The following is a 25,208-nucleotide window of genomic DNA, read 5'->3' as shown; positions in this document are numbered from 1 at the left end:
TATACAACACCACCAGCCCTGACACTAAGATCTTTAAGTCAAAGTTTTGGTTTTTTTTCCACACTCGCCGAGGACTTTTAGAGAGAGAAATAGTCTATACTAGAAATTAGGAATATGTGTATGCTTTAACTAAGGACTTATTTTTATAAAATTGCTTCCAGAGATCTTATTCTACTTTTTTTTAAAGATTTTTTTTTATTAGAAAGACAGATATACAGAGAGAAGGAAAGACAGAGAGGAAGATCTTCCATCTGATGATTCACTTCCCAAGTGGCCACAATGGCTGGAGCTGAGCCGATCCAGAGACAGGAGCCCAGAGCTTCTTCTGGGTCTCCCACACGGGTGCAGGGTCCCAAGGCTTTGGACCGTCCTCAACTGCTTTCCCAGGCCACAAGCAGGGAGCTGGTTGGAAAGTGGGGCTGCTGGGACCAGAACCAGTGTCCATATGGGACCCCGGCACATGAAAGGTTAGGACTTTAGCCGCTAGGCCCTTATTCTGCTTTCTTTGAAGTAGATTATCACCTTCCAATTAGATTATTTTTTGTACTGAATAGTTAATTTTTTCCCTATTACCTGACTTTTTCCCAAGTAGATGAAAACTTTTTAAGATTTATTTATTTATTTATTTGAATGGCAGTTTTAGAGAGATTGAGATCTTGCATCTGCTGGTTCACTCCCCGGATGGCCACAACAGCCAGAGCTGAGCTGACCCAAAGCCAGCAGCTTCTTTCTGGGTCTGCCATGTGGGTGCAGGGTCCCAAGCGTTGTGCCCTCCTTTGCTGAATTCCCAGGCCACAAGCAGGGAACTGGAGGGGAACTTAGTGTTTCTGCAAGGAGTCAGTGTCATTGCATCTGCCCTGTCATCTTGCAGGATGTTCAGGATGCTTATGACCTGGGACTCCAACCGTATCCAATTGGATGCTGGTATTGCAGTGGAGGGTTAGCCTACTACGCCTCCATGCCAGCCCCAAGCATGGGGCAGTCTTCTTAAAGGGTCAGCTTCCACTTCTCAAAACGGCCTGGCTTCCGGCCCGAGAGGTTGTTTTTTGCACTGATGCCTTGGCAATCTCTAAACATTCTGTGGCCTCTTGAATTCAGTCTTCTATTTTCTTCACTGACAGCTTTGATCTTCCAACCCTTGCTTGAGGCCAAAGTCCATCTTAGCTCCTGCAGGTCATGTGTTTGCTTGACCATCTTCGATGCAGTTATGCCAGCCCTCAGGGACGGGAGCCCAAGGGGATGCTGTGATGCTGTTGCTCCAGCATCCGAAAAGTGTCTCCATTGGGGTCTTGGCATCTTCTCAGGGCCCTCATGCCTGTGTCTCCATTCCTTGCTGTGCAGGGGGCAGAAAGGGGAGGAAAGCAAGATCATTGAACCAGATGGAGATGATGTGGGAACTTCTTATAAGAGAGGCTGTGCAGTCCCCAAAGTCAGATTAGAAGTTGGATCCGGCAAGTGAGGAGCATTTCTGGGGAACTGGGGTTCCCTGCTCCCCAACCCAGAGGCAGCTGCTAGGAATCCCAGTGACATCATGTATCCAGATCTCCAGCTATTGGGCACAGTCACAGGACCACACCAACCACCCAGGCTCATATTTGTCATCCTCTCTGTGGCCCACTGCAGGAGCAGGGTAGCCAGTGCAGCCTGGCCCCAGGCAGAGCCTCCTGCTGCCCTGTTCTTGGGCTAAGGAGCACCAGCTCTTTTGGGTTCCTCCACCTGGTTGGATCGGCTGCCAGAGCTGAGCTCCAGTTGTTAATTTGAATCAAGCTGGGCTCTGTTTGGTTCTCTGCTGTAGCCCTTCCCCCTGGCCAGGGAGGGGTGTGCCCATGTTCTGTTTGGCCTTCCTGTCTCACAGAGATAGCACGTTAAACATTAATAGTCATGGCTACCAATTGTTAAGCAAGCTGGGGATTTGCTGCTCAGGTTAGAGGCTATTTGCGGAAGTCTGGATAGTGTAGACATGACCTCTGCCAGGACAGGTGGCAGTAACCCTTTGGAGTTGCTGGCAAGGGCAACCTTCTTCCTTCTGCTCTCACTAAGAGCACTTATGCCAACCACCAGGATGGCTTCAGGTATTCCCAGCTCAGAGCTGGAATTCTAGTTGGCGGGGGGGTGGGGGGGCAGAATGAAGTGTGGCCTGAGAATAACATATGTGTCATATGAGAAGGGACAGACAGAAAGAACGGCATGTGGGGGTCTGCTGCTTTCCACAGTACTTGTCCTCCACGGCATGGTCTGTAGGGATGAAATGGGACCGTGCACACAAGTGCTTGGCACCTGCAACTTGGGAGAAGCTCAGTCCATCCTTGCCCCTGCTTCTGATCGTATGAATAAGGACCTGGTACACAGTAGGCGCTCAATAAATCTCACTTCCCACAAGATCAGTCTGATCTTCTTCTGGGCTGCTGGTGGGTGGTGGCTAGTGACAGGAAGCACTGATGGGACCACCACGGCCAAGGCCTGTCCCCTGCACTCTCACTTGCTCACCTGCCCTTTCCCCTCCCAGCTTCTTCACACCAGCCGCAGGAGATAGCAGAGGCCCTTGCAGTGGGTCCCTGGATCTCCTCCTGTCAGGGGTGGGAGGGGAGGGTCTGGTGTGCTCGGGGAGGGGGAGGGTCCCCAAGGTCCTCAGAGGAGGGCATGCCTTTGCTCCTAGGAAGTCTGAGGCGCCGGGGGCCTTCCAGCCACGAGAAGAGGGATGGTCCCAGCGGCCCAGCCAAGGTCAGAGCCAGCTACTCCGAAGACAGTCCAGCCCAACCCTCAGCAGGCAGGTGAGCACGGCCAGCCATGCCTCAACCTCCCCCACTGCCCACTGGCCCTGCTCCCCTACAGGACAGCCATGATTCACTCACTCTGGGCATGGCTGTCCAGCTCTCCCCTCTCCCTCAGGGCTGGCAGCTTTTGGCAAAATGTAGGGGTGCTCACATCTCTCAGGGCGGGGATTTATATGTCTAAAGAGCACAAAGCCTGCCCTGGAGGAAGCAGATGCTGGCACTGGAAACTCGGGCACCTGATAGCCCAGGCGGGAATCAATATCTCCCTGTGGGGGTGGAGGAGCCCAGAAAGTGAGCACCTCTGTGCAGATCTCTTTCTAGAACTGAGCGATATGGGTAACGGGGAAAGAGGTGACCCGGGACAGGAGACCAGGAGACCTCTTCCTGCCCTGCATTCATCTACCTGCACAGACCCAGGCTGCTAAGGGCATGGCTGCACCCTTCCCCGGCCCTTAAGACAAGATAGTGACCCCCTAAGCTAGGGACCCTGAGGCCTTACCCGTCTTTAATCTTGTCCTCAGGTGACCAAGCCACCTGTCAAGCAAGCGGACCCGGCTAGGCGGAGCCGAGCACAGCTCTCCAGTCCCAGGAGTCCTGAGAGGTGGCTTGAGGGAGAGCAGCGTCTTCAGGGAACCACACCAGCTCCCAGGACGGCAGTCGGCCCCTGTGAGAGGGAGCGGCGGTTAGAGAATAGCCAAGCTGGTCCTCAACAACCTGCAGCAGCGTGGCAGGGTCACGGGGAGCTGCCAGGGGCCCAGGGCCCTCACCGACATCTGGAAAGGAGCTGGAGCACCGGGGAGGAAGGTCTGGGTCCCGGAGCCTCTAGAGCCCCGGAAGGAATGTGGGGGGGCCCACCTAGCACAGGTTGGGGGCAATTGGAGGCCTGGGAGGAGTTCCCGGCCCCCAGGAGCTGGGGCAGTCTACAGGAGCTGCCTGGTCCCCGCCAGTCTCTGAGTTCTGCAGAGACGCCCTGGGCAGGCACAGAGGAAGTCACGCCACCCCAAGGGTCCAGGACACCTTCTGCCACAGGCTGGGGGGGTGAAGGAGTTTGCCCACAGCCACACAGCCCTGAGCCGCACCCTGAACTTGACTGGAGAGATCTGCTGGGCCTTCTCCAGGAGCCTGGAGAGGGGGCCTGGGCCCGGCTCCCGCGGCTCAACTGGGAAGGCCTCCTGGAGCTCCTACAGGCTCGGTTGCCCCACAAGGGCCCAGCTGGCTATTGGGATGACCCAGCTAAGGCCTCTGGCCCGGAGCTTGGTCCTCCTGGCACAAATGATGCCCCGGAACTGGAGTCACACAGGCAGCCTGAAGGGTGGGCCAAGACCACTCTCATCAATGGACGCAGCCCTGGGCAGTGGGCCAGCAGCCCGACTCAGCCACCCAGCCCTGCCTGCACCTCCACCCAGTGGCCAAAAACTCAAGCAACAAGCAAACCAGAGACCTCAGCAGTGGCTGAACTGGAAGAGATGGGCCAACTGGGGAGTAGCAGTGACACAGACCTGCCCAGCGCGGTCACAGCAGAGGTGAGTGACTCCCTGCCCTATAGAATTGGCGTGGCCTGTCTCAGTTCCTGTACCCACCCCAGCCTGAGACTTGGACCGGACCCTCCCTGCTGACCAAGCCTGCACCAAGGTGGACAGTGCTGGCCCTGGCTTGCACCTCTCTGAGCATGTGTCCTGTGGGTGGCCCAGCTCAGCCCTGGATCTGAATGTTTTATGTGTACTTTCCCCACTTGGTCTCCATGGTAACCCAAGGAGAAAGGCATTTCTTCGCTACATTGAAGAAACAGAGAGCGAGTTAAGCCACCTGCAGCCTGGGAGGCCAGAGCCCAGGGCTGCTCAGCACAGGTCACTGGGCCTCACGCCAGACACTTGGGCCAGGCCCATCCCCCTGTGGGTCCCACAACACCTGGCTTGGGTTGGGTGTGATGGCTCACATGTTGTTGTATCCCTTCCCTCCGCAGAGTCCAGGGCAGCCTCACCGACCCCTTCCACTCCAACATGGGACAACAGTGCCCCTGGCTTGAGCTGGCCTTCAGGAGTACACAGCAATACACAGCAGGGGTCTGCCCAATCTGTCATCTCAACAGTACTGTGGTGCTAACTGAGGATGGAGTGGCAGAGGAGAGAGCCCCCTGGCTCACCTGGAACATAGTGTGTGCTTCTGCACACTCAGCCTCCCTGGGTCTCAGCTTCGCTCTTTTAAATGGGACCAGCTGCTTCCCTTAGAAAGGGTGACATGAAGGCTCTGTTTGCACATCCAAATCCTTCTCAGCCCGTTGGTGCACAGAGGTGGCCCAATGCTGCCTCCTCCAGGGGTGACACAGGCTTGCAGGCACCAATGCTTACCAGGTGCCAGCTCTTACGTGCTTTGCCCTGTGCACCTCGATCAGACATGAGGTAGTGTCCACTGTCCCCCCTTTATGGATGAGGACAATTGAGGCTCCAACTCACTAGGCTGAAGTTGTGAGAAATAGGCCTGCTGTGTCCAGGCTTCTTAACTACCACAGTGCAGCTTGTCAGCGGGCCATCCTTCCCAGCGGTCTCTGGAAGGTTGGAGGTGGTGACAGGCTGGGGTGGAGGCAGGAGCAGCAGGTGCTTAAAGACACTTCATAGCAAATGACAGAGCAGAGGCATGGCCTAGGTCCTGTGGGGATGCTGGCTGCTCCTCTACATGCATGCCTCCCTTTCTGGGTTCATGCCAATCCCACAGGGTAGGATGCTCTTCCCTTTCTTCTTCACTTGCCAAACACCTGCTGAGCTAGCTCAGTTTAAGTGGGTCCAGGGAATACATGGATTTCCAAGTATGTGTGGGAAGTAGAGGGAAGGTGGGGGGAGGGAAATGGGGAGATGAGGGATGAGTGGGGGATGGATAGATAGTAGATGTTGGATGGATGATGAACAGGTGTATGATGGATGGATGATTGATAGATGGAAGGTTGATGGGTGTTGCTTAGATGAAGGGCGAGTATGGTAATGAATGGACAGATGGATGGTGCATGGATGAAGAAAAGTTGGACAATGACCAATGAATGAGTGTTGGAAGGATGTGTGGCTGGATGAGTGGAGGTTGGATGACTTGGTACATGATGAATGACAGGTTGGAACTATGAATGAGTGAACAAGGATTGATATCGGACATGTAAGAGGGTGAGTAACGTAGAATGGCTGTTGGCTAGACATGCGAATCTATTGATGCTGGGCGCTGGAGACATGTTGGATTGATGGGTGATATAGGTGGGTGGATAAGGAAGAAGGTGAGTGGAGGGATGGACCCCAAGTGGGTGGAACCTGAGCTAAGCTGGGTTCTTTTTCATCTCCAGTTCCAGCCAGAAGAACCTAAAGAGGCAGAGGCTCCAAGCAGAGACGGAGACGTGCCGACTGACCAGAAGCAAGCTGACTCGGTAGTTGGGTCCTGGGCATGGGCACATAGGTCAGACACAAGAGGGGAAAATCAGGCCAGAGGAGGGCTAGGCTGAGCTCCCACATGGTTAACTGCCATGGGGTCATCATGTGCAAGACGGGGCCCTGGGAAGAGGGGCTGGCTGTAGGGGAGCTGGGCTACAGGGCAGCCTTGTCTGTGGCCTGGGGGCCAGGATGAATCTACCATTTTGGGGTCAGGAGCCTGGCACTTTGCTTCCAGCTCCCTGTGTACTCACTGCCTTTCCCCCAGGCAAGCAGCAGTTAGACCGGGATGGTCTCTGCAAGCCAGGTTCTTCCAGTTCTTGAGGGCTGGGCCAGGCTGAGAGAAAGCGGAAGGCTTCCGGGAGCTGAAGGTGGAGCAGGCCCTAGCCTGGAGGGTCTCCAGGGGCCTGGAAGTGGAAGAGATGAGTGCCGGAGCTGGAGCGTGCAACTTGGCCCCACCCTCCCCACCACCTGCCAAACAGACTCTTCCCATCAGTCCACGCCTTTGCTGGGGAGGGGGGGTGAGGTCAGAGCCCAGCACAGTGGGATGGCACAGGGAGGTGGATACGAAGCACTGTTTCGTGTCCTGCTGTCCAGAGAAACCAGTGTATGTGTGGGCTATCTGGGTGGTGGTGCTAAAACCCCCACCAAGTCAGACCCTGCTGGTAAGCAGAGCTGAGGGGAGGTGGGGTGTTCCACCCAGCCCCTCCCTGTGCACTTGGGGATCCGTCAATTGGTGGCAGTCTAGTTCACACTAGAATCCGGGGCTCTTGGCACTGACCCCCAGTGCTCCCTCCGCATGGCCCACGTGGCTTCTCCGCTCCTCCCTGCTCTGTTGCTGGACTTTACTCAGGCAGCACCCACGAACTGCTGGCTGAGCCAGTCTTCCCACCTGTGAAATTGGGGTTGGGGGTTAAGACAGTACTCTGGTCACCAAGAGCACTCCCAGTGCTCTGTGGAGGCCCTAACAAGCTCGTTCTTCTTTTGGGGTGATTGCTTCATATTTCCTGGTGCCCTAGGCTTATGAACAAAGAGGAAACGGCCACATGGGGGCCTGCCTAGTCTCCAGCAACACAGAATACCTCCCCAACCACTCTTGATTGCCTTGGCTGGACCCACTTGCTAACTGCCTTCCTCCCTCTCTCATTGACTCACTCCTGGCGCCTCGATGGGGGTGGGGGATGAGTGTGGAGCCCGGGCTAGGGACACAGTGCCACATTTTATGGTGCCCCACCACCAATGCCCTTTGTGAACCTGTACTGGGCTTTGGGACTTTGCCACATAGGTGGCTGTGGGTAAGCCCTCTGTTTTGGCAGGCCCTCAGTTTACCTGGCAAGGATAAGGCCAAAGGAAGTTTCTGGGGACCCTGCTGGGGTGGGGGGTGTCTGTAAAAGTCTGTGATTAATTCCTTTCCTTTAAGCTGGGGTCACTAACCTAAGGCCCTGAAGGCCAGGCAGGTACCAAAGGTGACAAGAGCAGGGATGGGGCAGGGTGGGTGGAAAGGGGGCACTTGTATCACCCTGGAGCTCCAGAGGGCCCTAAAGTATCTGCATCTTTAGATAGCTCAGGAGAAATGGGGTGTGTATTAAGATGTTGAATTCAGGCTTGTTTAACTTTGGAAGCCAATGCAAAGCGATCTGCAAGCACTGTGGCTGAAGATCCCGCTCTGCCTCCCAGCCCGCACACCCCATTGCATACTGCCTTCCTGCCACTCTACCAACTTGCAGCTTGACTGTAGGGTGCAAGGTGCATGCCCCCAGGGCGTTGAGCCTAGCAGTCCCATCAAACACAAAGTAGTGGGAACGACTTAGTAAGATATTTTTTAAAAAATTGATGTCTTTGCTTAAAAGGCAGAGTGACAGAGAAAGACACAGAGAGAGATCTTCCATCCATTGATTCCCTTTGCAAATGGCTGCAGTGCCCAAGGCTGGGCCAGTCTGAAGTCAGGAGTCAGGAGCTGCTTCTGGATCTCCCAAGTGGGTGCAAGGGGTCCAAGCAATTGGGTCATCCTCCAGGGTTTCCCCAGGCACATAAGCAGGGAGCTGGATAGAAAGTGAAGCAGCCAGGATTCAAGTGGCTGCTTAGCCTTCTGTGCTAAGTGCTGATCCCAGGGAGATCTTTTCTTGACAACTGCAGGAGGGGAGGAAGATGGAAACCCTGGGCCTTTGCGGTGGGCAGGGATGCACCTGGCCCAAGGTACCTTGGGGCCAACACAGGACCCTGTTTGACAGGCAGACCAGAGGCCGGCAGAGGGCAAGGCTGGGAGCTCACTCAAGGGCCGACTGGTGACCTCATGGCGGATGCCGGGGGACCGGCCCACGCTGTTCAATCCGTTCCTGCTGTCTCTGGGGGTCCTCAGGTGGCAAAGGGTAGGCTTTCGGGGAGGGGAGGGGAGAAAGGGATGTGGGGGGCAGGGAAGGAGGCGGAGCTCCTGCTCTTGCATCACCTCAGGGTGCAGGGCAGGGGTGGGTGGCTGAATGATCTATTTGAACTGAAGCGAAGTGTCCAGTCAGCAGCTTCTCCTCAGCCCTGGGCTACAGGGAGCCAGGTTGGGGCTGAGGGAGGAGGGACGGGAAGGGGCAAAGGGAGGGAGGCCTGCAAGGGACTCTGGGATTGCAGAGTGTGGCTCAGATCTGGGGCTGAGCCAGGTTCACAAACATCTGGCGTTACGTAAGCCACCCCCCTCCCGGAGAGAGCTGTCGACACAGTCTATGTCTGGGGTGTCTCAAGGGCAGGGTGGGGAAGCAGCTGTGACCTGTCCTCTCGGGCCCGCTTTGCCCCGCAGGAGGAGGGGCCTAGCTCTCCCGCAGGGGCTGTAGGCTGGCTCGTGGACCACTCTGGGCTCTGCTCCTGGTACTCAGCCAGACACCTTTGGGATAACACATCCATTGCCCCAAGGAGAAAAGTGAGGCCAAGGGTGGGGAGCCAACTTGCCTGGGTTGGCACTGCTGGGGTAGTAAGAAATTGTTCACTCTTATCCCCAGATGGGGGCAGGACTGCATGCAGTCCAAACCCCCATCATTGGTGCTCAGGGATTTGGGATACACAGGGCTGGTGGGGTTGGTGGGGGAGGTCTTTCTTTCTCTTTCTTTCTTAGATTTATTTTATTTTTATTGGAAAGTCAGATATATAGAGAGGAGGAGAGACAGAATCTGATGACTCACTCCCAAAGTGAGCCGCAACGGCCAGTGCTATGCCGATCCAAACCCAGGATCCAGGAACCTCCTCCAGGTCTCCCACATGGGTGCAGGGTCCCAAGTCCTCAACTGCTTTCCCAGGCCACAAGCAGGGAGCTGGATGGGAAGTGGAGCTGCCGGGATTAGAACCGGCACCCATATGGGATCCCGGCGCGTTCAAGGGAGGACTTTAGCCACTAGGCCACACCACCAGGCCCATGGGGGAGGGCTTTCAAACATGAACTTTCCCACCCATTCCTGGCTTCCGGGGGCCATACTTGCATTGCAGACTAGGCACTTACTCAGGCAGGCATGACTGTCTGACCTTCTAGCTGTGGGCATGGTTACCTGGTCAGGCTAACTACAAGAGAAGGAAATTCTTGGTAGGGAGAACAGGGAGAGAAGTGGAGGAAAGAAAGCTGGGATGATGATGAAAACAAGCAACTATTTTTTTTAACTAATTTATTTATTTGAAAGGCAGAGTTATAGAGAGACAGGACACACACACATAGAATGAGGGAGAGATCTTTCATCTCCCCAAATGATTACAACAACTGGGACTCTGTCAGGGAGAAGCCAGGAGCCTGGAATTTCTTCCTGGTCTCCCACGTGACAGGAGGGTTCCAAGCACTTGAGCGATCTGCTGCTTCCCCAGCGCATCAGCAGGATACTGGACTAGAAGTGGAACAGCTGGGACTCAAACCAATGTCCATATGGGATGCAGGCTACAGGCCCTGACTTAACCCACTCTGCCACAGTACCAGCCCAACCAGCAATTATTTTTTTTTAAATAGATTTACTTATTTGAAAATTATAGTGACAGAGAGAAGGAGACTTGGAGCGAGAACTTCAACTGCTGGTTCCCTCCCCAAACGGCCACAATGGCAGGTCTTGGCCAGGCTAAAACCAGGAGCCAGAAATTCCACCCTGGTCTCCCACATGGATGGCAAAGAACCAAGTGGTTAAACCATCCTCCTTCACTGCTTTCCCAGGTGAGTTAGCAGGGTCCTGGATAGGAAATGGATCAGCCAGGACTACAGTTGATACTTCGATACGGGATGCTGGCGTCTCTGCCCCACAACGCCAACCTGTTTTGTGTCCACTGTATGCCTGGTGTCGTGTGCAGTACATGGTACGCTTGATCACACAGATCCTCACCATCTTTAGATCCAGACTGTGCAGGAGAAGCTTGGCGAAGAAATTCCTCTTTCTCAGGTCACACAAGGCACAAGGGACAGAGCTAAGGGTCTCACTGGGTGCTAGCTGAAATCAGGGCTAAGTGTTGACAGACCCACCTCGCCATCCCCACATGCATCACCAGAGGACCTCCTTGGAGCCCTTAGTCTTCTTTTTTTCCTTCATTTTTTTCTTTATTTTTGACAATCTTTACATAGTTAATTAGGGCACAAAGGTTCAAGGGCTACATGAAAGTGGGTAAGACTATTATTTCCACATTTTTTTTCCTGTATCTGGGCTAAAGGGGGAGATAAAGGGATAAGCCCCACCCAGTCTCCCACCCATCCCAGGTCCCCGACATGAGGCATGCTCCGAGGGTCTTGCCCAAGTGGTTTTTTTTTTTTTTTAAAGATTTATTTTTATTACAAAGTCAGATATACAGAGAGGAGGAGAGACAGAGAGGAAGATCTTCCGTCCGATGATTCACTCCCCAAGTGAGCCGCAACGGCCGGTGCGCGCCGATCCGAAGCCGGGAACCAGGAATCTCTTCCAGGTCTCCCAAGCGGGTACAGTGTCCCAATGCATTGGGCCATCCTCGACTGCCTTCCCAGGCCACAAGCAGTGAGCTGGATGGGAAGTGGAGCTGCCGGGATTAGAACCGGCGCCCATATGGGATCCCGGGGTGTCCAAGGAGAGGACTTTAGCCGCTAGGCTATGTTGCCAGGCCCGCCCAGGTGGTTTTGATAGTTCAACAGTTATGAATTGCTGCCAATCTCGCCATTCCAAGCACGACGAGGTTGCTGCAGAATCCACTGATTGACATAGTCTACCTTAGAGTCTATTTGCCCAGTGTTTCACTGCCAACATATGGCTGGGGTAGTTGATTGATTTGTTCTGTCCTCTGTGGTGCCAGGTATCCTCTGCAGGTTCTGACAGACTGCCATATCCTCCATGTGCACCTGGTTTTGTTCTCTGTGGTGCCAGGTATCCTGTGCAGGTTCTGACAGACTGCCATATCCTCCATGTGCACCTGGTTTGTTCTCCACTGCTCTGTCTGAGCCTCTTAGGACGCTCGGTTCTGGCACTTGTACTCCATGGCAGACCATGGAACCTGCACTTCTCTTCATGGGGAGCGCTAAGTCTTTGATGCTTGCCCCCATTATACAGAAGTAGCAAGTGAGGCCGGGTGGTGAGTCTGACTGCACCTGCTTCCCTCAGGTGGGAATAAGGAAAATCAGGAGTTGGGGTGCATTTGTCAGTGGGGTCTTCCAGATGTTTCTTAAGACTTCTTCAAACAGGGCCCGGCGGCGTGGCCTAGAGGCTAAAGTCCTCACCTTGAAAGCCCCGGGATCCCATATGGGCGCTGGTTCTAATCCCGGCAGCTCCACTTCCCATCCAGCTCACTGCTTGTGGCCTGGGAAAGCAGTTGAGGACGGCCCAATGCATTGGGACACTGCACCTGTGTGGGAGACCTGGAAGAGGTTCTTGGTTCCCGGCTTTGGATCGGCGCGCACCGGCCGTTGCGGCTCACTTGGGGAGTGAATCATCGGACGGAAGATCTTTCTCTCTGTCTCTCCTCCTCTGTGTATATCTGGCTGTAATAAAATGAATAAATCTTTAAAAAAAAAAAAAAGACTTCTTCAAACATCTCTTGGGCTGATTTAAATTAGTCCAGGGCCATGAGCCAGAGAGCCTGGACTCTCCCACTTCTCTTTCTGCCCCCACCCTCTGTGCCTTGGGCCCTCATCTTTTTTTGGTGATCCTTCTCAACAGAGGACTGCTCTGGGACTGGGTTGACCCAGTGTGAGGTGGTCCTGGTCTCTGCCAGTTGAACAGCTCACTTCTGAGTTCCTGCAGCTGTGCCACATCTGTCCTGGATGTGCAAACATCCATTCCATCCCTGCTCCCGAGGAGCACAGTTAGGTGGTGACACTAAGATGGAGCCAGTTAGAACATGGCATAGATGTCTCCCTGGGGACTGTGGGGGAAATAGACAACTGTAGGGAGCACTGTGCAAGAAGTCAGGTGCAGGAGCATTGGGCAGGGGCCTCTAGGTACTCTGGCTTCCCTTGAACTCAGACCTGAACGCAAACAGCCATTTGGAGAAAGAAGTGGAGAGAGACAGAAGGAAAGTTTTGGGGTACAGAGAACAGGAAGAGAAGTGCCCTAGACCTGGCAGGCAGGAAGTGCAAGGGACCTGGCTTATCCTGGGAAATCCCGGGAGAGCTGCAGTGTGTACACTTGGTGTGTGATAAGGGACAGTGGGCAGGAGCCTTGTCATGATGGAGGCCAACTGCCTGGGGTAGGGCGGCAGAGTAAATGCTGGCGCTGGTGAACTGGGGGCAGGCAGTACTTCTAATCCACCCCCCTCCCAGCTTGGGGACAAGAGGGAAGCCCAAAGGCCAGGAGGCTGATGGCTGCGAGGGGCCCAGGCTTCTGGGCAGGTGCCTTGATGGTAGAAGAGGTCTTCTGTCCCTTCATTTACCCTCCCAAGGACTGAATGCCTAAGAGCAGGTGGGCAGATGGGAAACATGGCACCAAGTGCCAGAGGCCTTGGTTCTGGAGTTAACCTTACACTCCTCCTGGGGGAGAGAAGGCCAGTGGGGGATGCCATTTGTCTACCTGTAAAGTGGGGATCGTGGTCATTAGGGCCTCTGTGAACCCCAAGCCACGCTGACAGAATAACTGAAAAGGCACAATGTCTCAATGGCACCTGAGGCAGGCACCTGAATGACCACTTAATCCTCAGGACAGTCTCACCAGCTAGTAGCATCACCCTCCCCCCATTTTCCGGAGGGTATAACTGAGGCACAGAAAAGCCAGGTAACCTTGCCTGAGGCAGCAGAGGGTTCACCCACTATGCCACATAGGTCACCTCCTACATTCCTCAACAAGTGACACCAAGCTCCCTTGTCACCTGCAGGACTAAGGTGGGCTCCCACAGGCTAGGAACTCCAGGAGTCGCAGGTGGATGCCCACACTTGGGACACCAGGACAACAGCTGCTTGGGAGGAGGGGACATTTGGGGAAAGGGCCAGCCTTTCTGTATGCACAGGGCACTTGCTAGGAGTCTCCCGCTCTCTTTTTACTGTGTGACCTCGGGAAAGCCAGTGCACCTCTCCAGGTCCCTGTTAAACAAGGCCAAGGCCACCTCCCCTCAGGTCTGAGACGTGGTGACTGCTTGCTTTGCCCACGTCCCCATTAAACTGGGGCGCCCAAGCCCTTCGCGGCCGTCGCTGGGTTCCAACGCGCGGCTCGATCCGGCCGCACACCCCCCGGCCGGAGTCACCTGCGCGCAGGGCCCTTCCTTCCTCCCAGCGCGGACGGACCCCGCTCGCCCCGCAGCCGCCGCCCTCGCCTCCCTCCGCGCGCCCGGGCCGCCCCGCGCGCCCGTCCCGTCGTGGCATGCCCCGCCCCCAGGCCCATCTGACCTTCTTATTGGTCCGCCGCGGCCCCCGCTGCTGTTTGTCTTGGCTTTCCCGCCACCCATTGGTTCGTCCGGGTCCTCCCAGGAAGTTTGAAAAAAAAAAGTTTTATGGGCGGATGGAAGGGGCTGGGGCAGCGTCAGGGAAGCCCAGGGCTAGACGAGCGGCTGTTGGGAGCCGAGAGGGGCAGCGGCGGCTGCGGGACGGCCGCGCCTCGGAGCCCAGCCCGAGAGCCCACTCCACCTTCCGGCCTGCAGCTCCCGCCGTCCCGGGGCGCCGCCATGACGGTGAGTGCGCTCCCACCCCGGGGCTGCCCCTCTGGGCAGCCCAGGCGAGGAGGAGGGCGACCACCGCCTGAGGGGGATCCGAGCTGTTCCCCGCCGGACAGCCCCTGCCTCACTTTCCGGAAGCGACCCCAAAAGGCACAGGCCAGCCCCGGAGCACCTGGCCCAGCCTCCCTCACACCCTCTTCCTCACCTCCAGGGGTCCAGGTGACCCCACCCATCCCTGGGCATCCCCTTCTCACTTTCGCATGGACAGATTCGGGTGTCCCTTTTCCATCTTGCCAGTCCCCTAGGTGGACACCCGGTGCCCCACGCAGCCAGGGGATCGCGGGGGTGGGCCTGACCTAGCAGGACAAGCTGGCCTCCCGCCTGGCGGGGTGAGCAGGAGCCGGGCTGCCCCACCCCAAGGTTACGGAGCCCCTCCTAGGGCGTCCCGAAGCGGCGGGATGACCGGGTTCTAAGGTAGGACGTGGGTGGGGCCAGCCGGCTGGCCGTTGGGAAGGAGGGGACCCAGTGCAGCAGAAATCTGCCTTTGCCAGTTCCTCCTCCCCGGTTCCCCCAAGCCTGGTCAAGATCTGTGCCTCAGTTGCTAAGCCGAATTGACTGTAGCCCATTGTACAGCTGGGTAAACTGATGCTTGGGGGAGGCATGTTGTAAAGCGGCTCCAGGACAGTCAGGTCTCCGGACAGGATAGGGTGGAAGGGAGGGGTGGGGCCGCTTTTGATTACTGGCTGGTACTTGGGGGGGACGCTCTTGGCAGCCTGACTACCCTGGCTGGGGTTGGGGCTAGGCCGAGCAGGGGGTGTGTTTGAGCATGCGCAGGTGCCTTGGTGAGGAGCCGGCTGGGTTGCTGGGGAGGAGGGGGCGTGGCCGGCGGAACCCCCTGGCCCCCTGAATGTGATGATCTAGCTGCTGCCGCTACTGGCCTGGACTTCCTCAGCCTCCGCACATCCTGCCACCTCCTGCCGGCCCTTCCTGTCGCCAGCAGCCTCCCCTTTCAGGGAGCAGAGGGGGATGTGTGTGTGAGGGGAGCTGAGTCAGTGTCCTGGCGCGGGGCGGGGGTGGGGGTGTTGCGTTGCCCACTGGGTGCTTGCCAGGCCTTGAACTGGGTGCTCATTAGCAGATTGGCTCCTTTAAGGCTGACAGATGACGAGGCTGAGATGTTAAGAGGTGAGGGGGTGCTGGGTCCCAGGTGATGCTGTTGGGGCTCAGCCGGGCCTCAGTTTGGCCCCAGGTGTGCCCCAGTTTTCTTGTCTGGGAGAGCTGTGTGCCTGGCTGCCTCCTCCACGGGTCAGTCCAGTGTGAGAGCAAGGATGAGGCTGGGAGAAGAGTCGAGGGGGGTGGACATGGCTGGAGGAGGCACCATGTATTCCACGGGTCAGGTGGACTGGAAGCTGTGGGGACAGCACCGGTGGCTGTTGTGGAGAGTGGAGGAGAGGGAAGGCACCTGGGGAGAAGGGGCCGGCAGTGGGCAACTGCAAAGGCTTTGGGGGACAGAGCCGAGGCTGGCCAGGTGCACCCTGGCTGCCACTGGATCCTTCCTCACCCTCCACTTCCTGTCCCCGCCCATCGGAGACCCCTGCAGAGGCAACAACACAGGTGCTGTGGGTGGGTGGATGCCCAGAGCCTTTGGGAAGCTGGCAGTCTGGGCTGAGCCTGGAGCCCTGACCCGGGGGCCTCATTCCCCAGGCAATGCCCAGCATCAAAATATGTACCCAGTCACTTGTTTACTGTCTGGCTCTCTGCCGAGGCCCACCAGGGCAGGAGAGCCACTGCCCTTGTTCACAGCTGATGAGCCCACTGCCTGGTGCTTTTGCAAACAACAACCCCCCGCAAGAATCTACAAAACTACAAACCTTTCCTGAGCACCCCGTTCCAATTCTGCACCTAGCCCTGGGATGAGCAGTGTGTCCTGACGTGTGCAGGCTGAGCAAGTGGCCTCAAGGTATTCATGAGGCCACTGAGGTCCCTCCGGCAGCCAGGGCGCTGTGCATGCTGGGAAAGGGAGCCCAGGGGTGGTAATTAAGTTGGCTGGGGAGTAGGGCATGTCTGGTCAGCCTAGTAATTCAAGCTAAGGACCCAGGCAGGTGCAAGGGCTGGAGTTCTGGCGTGTTGGGGCCAGGAGGACTGTGATGATATGAACGTGGGGCCTGAGCCATGGACAGGCCAGGCTGGAAGGGTGGGGGGAGGCTGTCAAGCCGACCTGGGGAAGCTGCGCTGTTCGGAAGCCACCTAAAGCAGCAGGCTAGAGACATGAGGCTTTTCTCAGGCCCTTGGCCAAGTGCTAAGAGGGGACTTGGTGCTGGGAGCAGGCAGGAGGCAGAGCTGACTTGCAGCCAAGGTCAGGGAGGAGGGCTGTGGATGCTCCTGAAGGAGAAAGGAGCTGAGGTCCTGCAGATGGCAGAGGGGCTGGAGAGACAGCTGTTAGCGGGGGTTCCCTCTGGTCCCAGAGCGTGGCCTCCTCACCCTGAGGTTGCAGTGCCATTTTGCATTTACTGCGCCATGTGGTATGTCTTTGTCAGCCTTTGAAGGGTTGCTGGCCCTCTCCATCCTCTGGGGAAGCTAGAGAGAGAACAGAGGGGACAGGATCCCTCCTCACAGTCGTGAGCCAGGGTTCAGAGATGGGGTGGGATTGGAGGGGTGTCACAGCCCCTCGACCTCCGATTCCAGCCTGCAAAGGCCCTGATCAGCTTGCGGGAGCCCCTGGCCTGACTCCCAGCTCAGGCCTGGGTCTGCCTGGCCTTCCGAGGTCTGTGCCTTGGACCAGTCTCATAAGGGAGGGGACCCTCTCCCTACAGTCCTGGAGGTTTTAGGAGCTGCCGGGGAGGTAGAGGAGGGCAGATTCTGCTTCCTCAGACTCTCCCTGAGGGCTGCTCATGGCCACACCCTGGAGCTGTGGGCCAGCCCAGGCTGATGGGAAACAAATAGGTGTGGTCACCTATCTTCCCTCCTGGCTCTGGACAGACTGTTGGGTGGGAGACAGAGGCACGAGAGGGAATAGCCTGGACACACACACACACACATAGCCCCAAGGTTTTGTGGTTCAGAGCAGAGCCTGTGTCTCCACCCTCAGGTATGCCAGGAGGGGCTATGATGGAGCCCAGCAGGTGTGGCTGCCAGCCCCTGGTCCTGGATGGTCCCAATGCCCAGACTGCCGGTCTCAGCCACCCTCAGCCCACTTTCTGTGGGCTCCCAGGGTTGGGGGAGGAGGGCGGCTCAGGAGAGGCGGCCAGGTCAGGTGGCTCTGGTTTCTAGCTGCTGCCCTGGAGCCTGCCGCCCTGTGCCGCCACCAGTTGCCTCCACTGCAACCAGACACCTCTGCCTGGTGAGGCTGTGATGTGGGTGCTGATAGGTGGGCTCAGAGCCATGGCAACAGATGGCCACCTCCTACCTGCCTGCCAGCCTGGCTCCGGGAGCAGCAACCTGTGCTGCAGAGGGACTGGCCGCTAGACAGGCACCATCTCCCCAGAGGGCGGGGAGGGCCAGCGACAGGCAGTGGGCGCCCAGCAGGTGCACCCAGAGAAATGCCCAGATGAGCAGCCACTGCTTCTAGTCCTGGGCTGGGGGTGTGTGGCTCCTGGGTCCCCGTGGAACATGCTGCAGCTGGGAGCCCCCAGAGCTCGGGGCGGCGCCCACCTGCACAGGACCTGGACGGTAGGGTGGATGGCACAGAGGTGCCCTTGCCCTGACCTTCCCAGAGACATCTTGGAGTGGGGTGGGGAGAACCATAGGGTCTCTTACTGCAGCCTAGTACCAGTTGTTAACTTTCAGGGTCTTCAGGGGATGAGGGAGGGGATGGGACAGGTTGTGTCACAGAGGGTCAGCAGCTGGGGCTGACGACTGTTACCATGTGTCCCTGCTGGAATGGGCTGTTCTCTAGGCTCTCCAGAGGGGCTGCTGGCACAGATGAGGTTCTCTTGGCCCCCTGTGTCCCACTGTTGCAGGGGAGAGAAAGAATGGTGGGGAGAAGGTTTGGCTGTCTGGGCACTGAGTACCATCCCCTAGCCCAACCACTTGACTCACAGAGAATGGTGAACATTGAGAACAGGGGCCTTGGAGGCTGGGGAGCCTTCTTACATTTGGGAGGAACAGTCGGGATGCTTAACAATCTCTATTGGCTTCCCAGGAGCTTAGTCCTGGGGGTGGGTTGGGTGGTTCTCCCCAGTCTTCCTAGCTTGGTTGGCTCCCAGCTGGGGCTGACCCCTCTGCCTCCTCATCTCCCCATAGCCTGACCTGCTCAACTTCAAGAAAGGATGGATGTCGATCTTGGACGAACCGGGAGAGGTAGGAGGGCCAGGGCCCCTAGGGCAGCCCAGGAGGTTGAGCGGCTCATTCATCCTCCTGGAGAGACCCCTGACTTGTGGGATGGGGCTGAGGCCAGGGTAAAAGCTGGGGCGGGGAGTCCTGGACTGTTGGCATGGAAGGCCAAGAGGCTGCTTGCTGGTCATTTCTACCTGCAGGCCATGGGACAGTCAGAGATGGACCCGAGATGTCCATTCTCTCGCCCGAGTCACAGCCTCTGTATACATCAGGGGTCACACCAATGGTGGGGCATGCTGGACAAAGAGGGTTCCTTCCAGAGCGGGGGGCACTGGCAGAGGTGAAGCAGGGAAGAGGTCTGTTGGGGTTCAGCAGGGACCTTTCCCTGCCTTCCTCCAGCCTGTCTCTCCTTAGAGCTAGTGGGACCTGGATCTTTGACCAGTCTGGCTGCCAGGGTGCAGCCGGAAGCTGGAGCTGCCCTCTGCTTGCCCTGCCCGGGAGGGGACATCTGGCCAGGTCAGCCCGCGTGTGCCTGAGGCGCGGGTCTGTGTGCAGCCCGCCTGCTGGGATGGCCCAGAGCCAAAGCAAGTCGCATTGTGTTTGCTGCCCACACACTTTTCTTGCCTGCAGCCCCAGCCTTCTATCTGTCCCGCTGCCTGCCCGTTGTGCCCTGGTGACCATTCTCCAGGCTCACCCAAGGCCTGGTACCCTGCAAGTGACCCCCACCCGGGCCTCCCCACCCACAGGGCAGAGGGATGATGGGCCCCGCCCAGAACTGGCTGTTACTCAGCACCCCTCACAGGGTTTGGAATGTCCAAGCTAGGAGAGCCTGGGAGCTCAGCCAGCCCAGCCCCTTGGTACATAGGCCGGCATACAGGACTGTCTGGCCCCTGCTGGTCCAGTACCTTGAGCAACCCCAGGCTTAGAACTGAGGGTGAGTCCCATCCAACTCCCATCTCAGTCCAAACCCAGACTGGGAAGGGCCCACCCTACTCTGCAGACAGGTGATTGAGGTCTTGGATAGCAGCTTGGTCCACTAGGCGAGAGCGGACGGTTGTCTTGGGACAGTCCCTGACAACCTGGTGCTTGTCCCCGTGTCAAGTGTGGGAGGGTCAGGCACTGCTGACCAGAAGGCTTATTAGGGACTTACTAACCCCCTGTAGAGGTCAGAAGTCTGGAGCTCACAGAAGGGGCGACGCTGGCCTGAAGCCCACAGGTAGCGAGGGAGGAGTTCTACCTGGGGAGCATGTGTCTCCCTCACAATAGCAGTTCTCAGAGAAGCACAACTAAACAGCAGGATTTGCTGACGTGAGGGAGACCTGGGGGCGGGGTACTGGGCCACAAGCAGTGACCCTGGCAGTGGGTGGACTGTAGCTGGCATTCCAGTGGAGTGACCAGAAGCTCAGAGTGGCTGAGCTCAGCTGGGTTGGAATGTCATCAGGCTCTTTCCAATGGGTCCTGCCAACCCAACCCTGGTGGGAGCAGAAAGAGGCACTATGGTAAAGTGCCAGATCCTCAAGCAGATGTGCATGTCCTGGTGAGTGCCCGGCCGCCAACATCCACCCAGGGCATAAAGCTAGACACGCCTGCCTCAGCTCCTATCCTGCCCCCTCCGAGGCCTCTGTCTTCAGGCGCCATGCTGACTCAAGAGAACACTGGAGAGAAAGTTCTTGCCTCGTTCTGGCTCTACTTCTGAATTGGCTGGGCACTGACCTGACGCAGGTCCCAACCCCTCCTGGATCTGGGATGGGGTGAGGCTGGCTGAAGGGGCCTGAATGGGAGCTTCCACAAACCAGAGAGAGGCTCCAGGAGGGGAAGCTGGGGAGCTGTGCTTGTGGGGGAGGAGCCAGCCGTGTCAGAGGTGCTGCCCCTGAGGCCAACCTTCAGAGCTGGTTTTGTTTTTGTTTTTTCACTCTGAGCGGTTTCCCTGCAATGGCTCTGGTATGCTGTCTCCCACCCCCATTCCCACCCTCCCCACTTATGTGTACCTGCACCTGTGCCCCACAGTGGAAGAAGCATTGGTTTGTGCTAACAGATTCAAGCCTCAAGTATTACAGAGACTCCACGGCTGAGGAGGTGAGACCACGTGGGGGAGTCGGGAGGGCTAGGGCAGAGTCAGCGGACTGGTCTCCCAAGCCTGCGTGAACCATGGCTGGCCCTCCTGCTGCAGGCAGATGAGCTGGATGGCGAGATTGACCTGCGCTCCTGCACAGATGTCACCGAGTACATGGTGCAGCGCAACTATGGCTTCCAGATCCACGTGAGGCTGGGGCCATGGAGGGGCTGGGGATGGAAGGCAGAGAGGGACACAGGGGAGAGTGTGGACAGTGCTTCCCCTTCTCTCCTTTACTCAGAGACCCTCGTCCTCAGGGTCCATCAGAGCTCTGGTGTCCTGTGCCCTCCACCTGGGCAGAGCTGGGAGCTGACCGGGCAGAGTGTGCGTCCCCTCTGCTCACTGCGGACAGTCTCCCTAGGGATGTCCCGCTTCCCCCTGCCCCCCGCCCCCCCAGGGTCCACATTGGGAGGGGAGCCTCAAGGCTGGCCACAAGACAGCCTACCCTTGGGTGGATTTGTTGCAGACCAAGGATGCTGTCTATACTTTGTCGGCCATGACCTCCGGCATCCGGCGGAACTGGATTGAGGCTCTGAGGAAGACTGTGCGTCCAGCGTCAGCCCCCGATGTCACCAAGTGAGTGCTGAGCTTAGGCCGGTGGCTTTCCCCTCTGGGTTTCTGCCTTCTCCTGAGTCATGTTTGTGTCACGCCTGGACATGTGTGCTCTGTGAGTGTGTGCACTTGTGCATGTGTGTGTGCACCTACACCCAGAACCTCTGGCAGAGCCCTGAAGTGCTGTGTGGCTGGACCATTACTTAGTGCATAATAAGCTCAGCTGCTTCAGTGAAAAAGTGCAAGACGCACTGGCCTATCTGTGACCCTCAAGGTCACAGAGAACTTACTGCTCGGGCACTCCTGGAGTCCCAGCGCTTCCCAGGTAGCTGCCACTCACACCCTGGACCAAATACGATGGATCACATGGCCATACATGCCTGCCAGAGCTGCCAGAAGTGTAGATTTTGCTGAGGGCCCATGTCCCCAGCCGGTAGCAGGGAGAGGAGGACGAGAACCACTACACTTGCTCCAAGTCTCAGCTGTGTGTCCTCTAGGCACCCAGGGGTCACTGACCTCATCCCATCATTCACCCTCTTCCACCAGGAGCCACTGCAGTCCAGGGCCAAGCCTCATTCTGTTTTTATCTCACCTCTAATTTATGATAACAGCATAGCAGGCTCCCTGGTCTCTGTGGACACGTTTGCTCTCTCAGCCCTCATGTTCATCCTGGGAGAGGCACTGCTCTCCCATGTTACAGCTGAGGTACTGGGGTGCAAAGGGGAGGGGACGCCATATAGGCAGGTCCCTCTGCTGATGAGAATGCAGTTGGCATACCACAGGGTATGCTAAGAAGCTGGCATTCTTCCTGTCCATGCTGGCATGCCTCCTCCCCTGGTGTGGCCCTAGTCTAGGCCTAGGGCCTGCCTGCCAGGTGACACCCTGGAAGTGCTCCCTGGGGGATGAGGGGGGCCAGGTTGCACCTGATGTGATTTTGCTGGTGTCCTAGGCTCTCGGACTGCAATAAGGAGAACACGCTACACAGCTACGGCACTTCAAAGGGCTCATTGAAGGCAGGGGAGCAACGGGCGGCCCCTGAGCTCATCAGCCGGGGCGGCCCCCGCAAGGTAGATGGGCAGCGGCAGGCCCTGGACTACGTGGAGCTGTCCCCCCTGAGCCAAGGCTCCCCACAGAGGGCCCGCACCCCGGCCAAGGCTCCTGACCGGCCAGCCAAGCAGGAAGAACTGGAACGGGACCTGGCCCAGCGTTCCGAGGAGCGGCGCAAGTGGTTTGAGGCCACAGACATCCGGGCCCCAGAAACGCCCACCAGCGAGGGGCCCCGCAGGGGCCTGGGCGCCCCCTTAACCGAGGACCAGCAGAGCCGCCTGAGCGAGGAGATCGAGAAGAAGTGGCAAGAACTGGAGAAGCTGCCTCTGAGGGACAGTAAGCGAGTGCCGCTCACAGCCCTGCTCAACCAGAGCCGCGGGGAGCGCCGGGCGGCTCCCAGAGACAGCCACGAGGCACTGGAGAAGGAGGTAAGCACCCAGGCTGGCCTCTCTGGGAGCCCCTGGCCCCACAGCACCCCTGTAGTTCTGGCATTTGTCTTACATACCTTTTGCAATGGGGAGCTCACCCTCAATCACTGGCACCTTGGGCGCCTTCTGAACTGGAATCTTCCCCAAACGTGGCCTTTTGTCTTCTTCCTAGTCCTGCCCTCTATAGCCATGGGGAGGTGTGTGGGCAGGCAGAGGGACCATTTATCATGCAGACCTCAGGCTTGGCTCTCTGCCTACCTCGGCCCATGTAATCCCCATAGCCACTTCATGGTCTCCTAGGGTAGACCCTGTTACAGGCTGCCAGGAGCTGTCTCAGCAATGTCCCACTGCCAATCCTGTTGTCTCTGCACCATGGCTGTCCCATGACACTGGCCTGGTCACCTAAGCCACAGCTGGGACCCTTCACTTGCCTTCATCTCCCATTCATACCCGACATTTTTCCTGGCAGTTTTGGGTGGCCGGGCTCACAGCCGCCAGCCCTAACTGACTAACCTCCTCTTTCCAGGTCCAGTCCCTCCGTGCCCAGCTGGAGGCCTGGCGGACCCGAGGGGAGGCGCCCCAGCACTCACCCAGATCACAGGAAGACATCCCCATTCCCCCAGGCTACATCTCCCAGGTGAGGCACGTCGGGGCGGGGGTCGGGGTCATCTTGTCTTGTGGGACTTTGGGACAGCTTTCTGGCTGCTGTGTGATCAGAAAACAGCTGAGACCAGCAGAGCTAGGGATTGGGGTGGAGGGCGCAGAAAGGGTCCTGTTCCACATGCTGGGACCTGTGTGCTGGGCCCGTGTGAGGCGTCTGACGTGCCATCATCTCCATCTTCCCACAGCTGGTGGGCGTGGTCACTGTGCCCATCTTACAGACCAGACCACTGAGCCCTGAGAGGTTATGTGACTTGCCCGAGGTCACCCGGCCCGCAGGTGTCAGAGGTGGGATCTGAGCCAGGCTCCGGTTGACGGCAGAGCCCGTGTGTGAGTCCCCGTGTGACACACTGCACCTGGGCTGCTTCCCCTGCATCCCCCCTCTGGGGAAGCGGGGAGCCAGTGGCCCTGGAGTCGCTCCCTAAATGCAGGCAGCTCTGGGCCCAGCTGGCCGATCCGAGACCCTGCAGGACAGGGGTCCAAGGCCGGGGCGTGGGCATCTGGTGCCCTGGGACATTTTGCTGTGTCCACAGACACTTCTGGTTATGACAACTGGGACAGGAGGTTCTCCAGAAGTGTGTGTGTGTGTGTGTGTACACAGATACCTACCCTTGTTTACTGTGAATTTCACTGGTGTTGTAAACAAACTGTAAATTGTCTGACACACAATTTACAAAATAAAAGGACACCAACACCTTGCGCTGTGAGTTCATGTAGCAGGTGGATTGTCCTCAGCTTGCTCTCCGTGGCCTTACGCGCTCTCGGGTCACAGCCCTGTTGTAGACACGTGTGGCCCTGCTGTACATGTGGGCTGATGAAGAAGATGAGAAGACAAACCAAAGTGCCCCTTGGTCAGTGCCGTGAGCAGCTGCTGGGCCGAGCAGGATGAGAGGTCTCTGTTGAGTGGATGAGAAAATGTTCTCCCAGGAACACCTGTGCAGTTGTTGGTTCTGTGTGCTGCGGAAGGGCTGCGGAAAAGCCGCCTTGCTGTGCCCTGGGATTGGCACCAGCCTGACTTTCCTCACTTGCTTGAGGTTGCGTAATCAACAGAATAGTAAATTGAAAGCCCTGATTTGTGAGGCTCGCCAATATCCATGCCGCAGGTTGGATATCCATCCTCCCAGGATGGCTGGTGTGAGGTGCTGAACACGGGGCTAGAAGAGGACGTGCGCCCCTCCTCAAGTTTGCAGCAGGCAGGTGGAGTAGGTGGCAGCTCCATACATGCCTTTTCAATATCTATGACCTTTTTAAATATATATGCATGTATTTATTTTTATTGGAAAGTCAGATATACAAGAGGAGAGACAGAGAGGAAGATCTTCCGTCTGCTGATTCACTCCCTGAGCGGCCGCAACAGCCAGTGCTGCGCCGATCCAGAGCCAGGAGCCTCTTCTGGGTCTCCCACGTGGGTGCAGGGTCCAAGGCTTTGGGCCATCCTCTATTGCTTTCCCAGGCTACAAGCAGTGAGCTGGATGGGAAGCGGGGCTGCCGGGACATGAACCAGTGCCTATATGGGATCCCAGCATGTGCAAGGCGAGGACTTTAACCACTGAACTACTGTGCTGGGCCCTGACCTTTTTTTTTTTTTTTTTTAATGTAGCTAATTTAATTGTAACTGTATAAATTTTTTTAAAAATTTGTATATTTTTTATTGGAAAGTCAAATTTAGAGAGAGAAGGAGATACAGAAAGAAAGATCTTCTTTCTGCTAGTTCACTCCCCAGTGGCCGCAATGGCTGGAACTGAGCCAATCTGAAGCCAAGAACCAGGAGCCTCCTCTGGGTCTCCCATGTGAGTGCAGGGTCCCAAAGCTTTGGGCCATCCTTGACTGCTTTCCCAGGCCACAGCAGGGAGTTGGATGGAAAGTAGAGCAGCTGGGACATGAACTGGTGCCCATATGCAAAGTGAGG

At 57.2% G+C, this 25,208-nt stretch overlaps 1 protein-coding gene across 3 annotated transcripts in view; it reads left to right on the top strand.

Annotated features, from left to right (window-relative positions):
• TRIOBP (TRIO and F-actin binding protein) overlaps nucleotides 1-25,208 on the top strand; it is a 54,703-nt gene that overhangs the window by 20,753 nt on the left and 8,742 nt on the right. Inside the window, exons 7-16 of one of the 3 annotated variants that reach the window (XM_058673207.1) lie at nucleotides 2,657-2,771; nucleotides 3,296-4,297; nucleotides 6,097-6,177; nucleotides 8,410-8,547; nucleotides 18,467-18,523; nucleotides 20,507-20,575; nucleotides 20,670-20,759; nucleotides 21,079-21,188; nucleotides 22,114-22,639; nucleotides 23,166-23,276. In XM_058673207.1, coding sequence (XP_058529190.1) covers nucleotides 2,657-2,771; nucleotides 3,296-4,297; nucleotides 6,097-6,177; nucleotides 8,410-8,547; nucleotides 18,467-18,523; nucleotides 20,507-20,575; nucleotides 20,670-20,759; nucleotides 21,079-21,188; nucleotides 22,114-22,639; nucleotides 23,166-23,276 — 2,299 coding nt within the window. Of the gene's footprint in view, nucleotides 1-2,656; nucleotides 2,772-3,295; nucleotides 4,298-6,096; nucleotides 6,178-8,409; nucleotides 8,548-13,934; nucleotides 14,243-18,466; nucleotides 18,524-20,506; nucleotides 20,576-20,669; nucleotides 20,760-21,078; nucleotides 21,189-22,113; nucleotides 22,640-23,165; nucleotides 23,277-23,487; nucleotides 24,023-25,208 lie in introns of those variants that run through there. The other 2 variants (XM_058673206.1, XM_058673204.1) reach the window with 2 other exon arrangements.

This window comes from Ochotona princeps, chromosome 15 (genome assembly GCF_030435755.1).
Source record: "Ochotona princeps isolate mOchPri1 chromosome 15, mOchPri1.hap1, whole genome shotgun sequence".
Classification (NCBI taxonomy): Eukaryota; Metazoa; Chordata; class Mammalia; order Lagomorpha; family Ochotonidae; genus Ochotona; species Ochotona princeps.
Note: the sequence above shows the minus strand (reverse complement) of the source record. Positions and strands in the feature narration are given on the sequence as shown.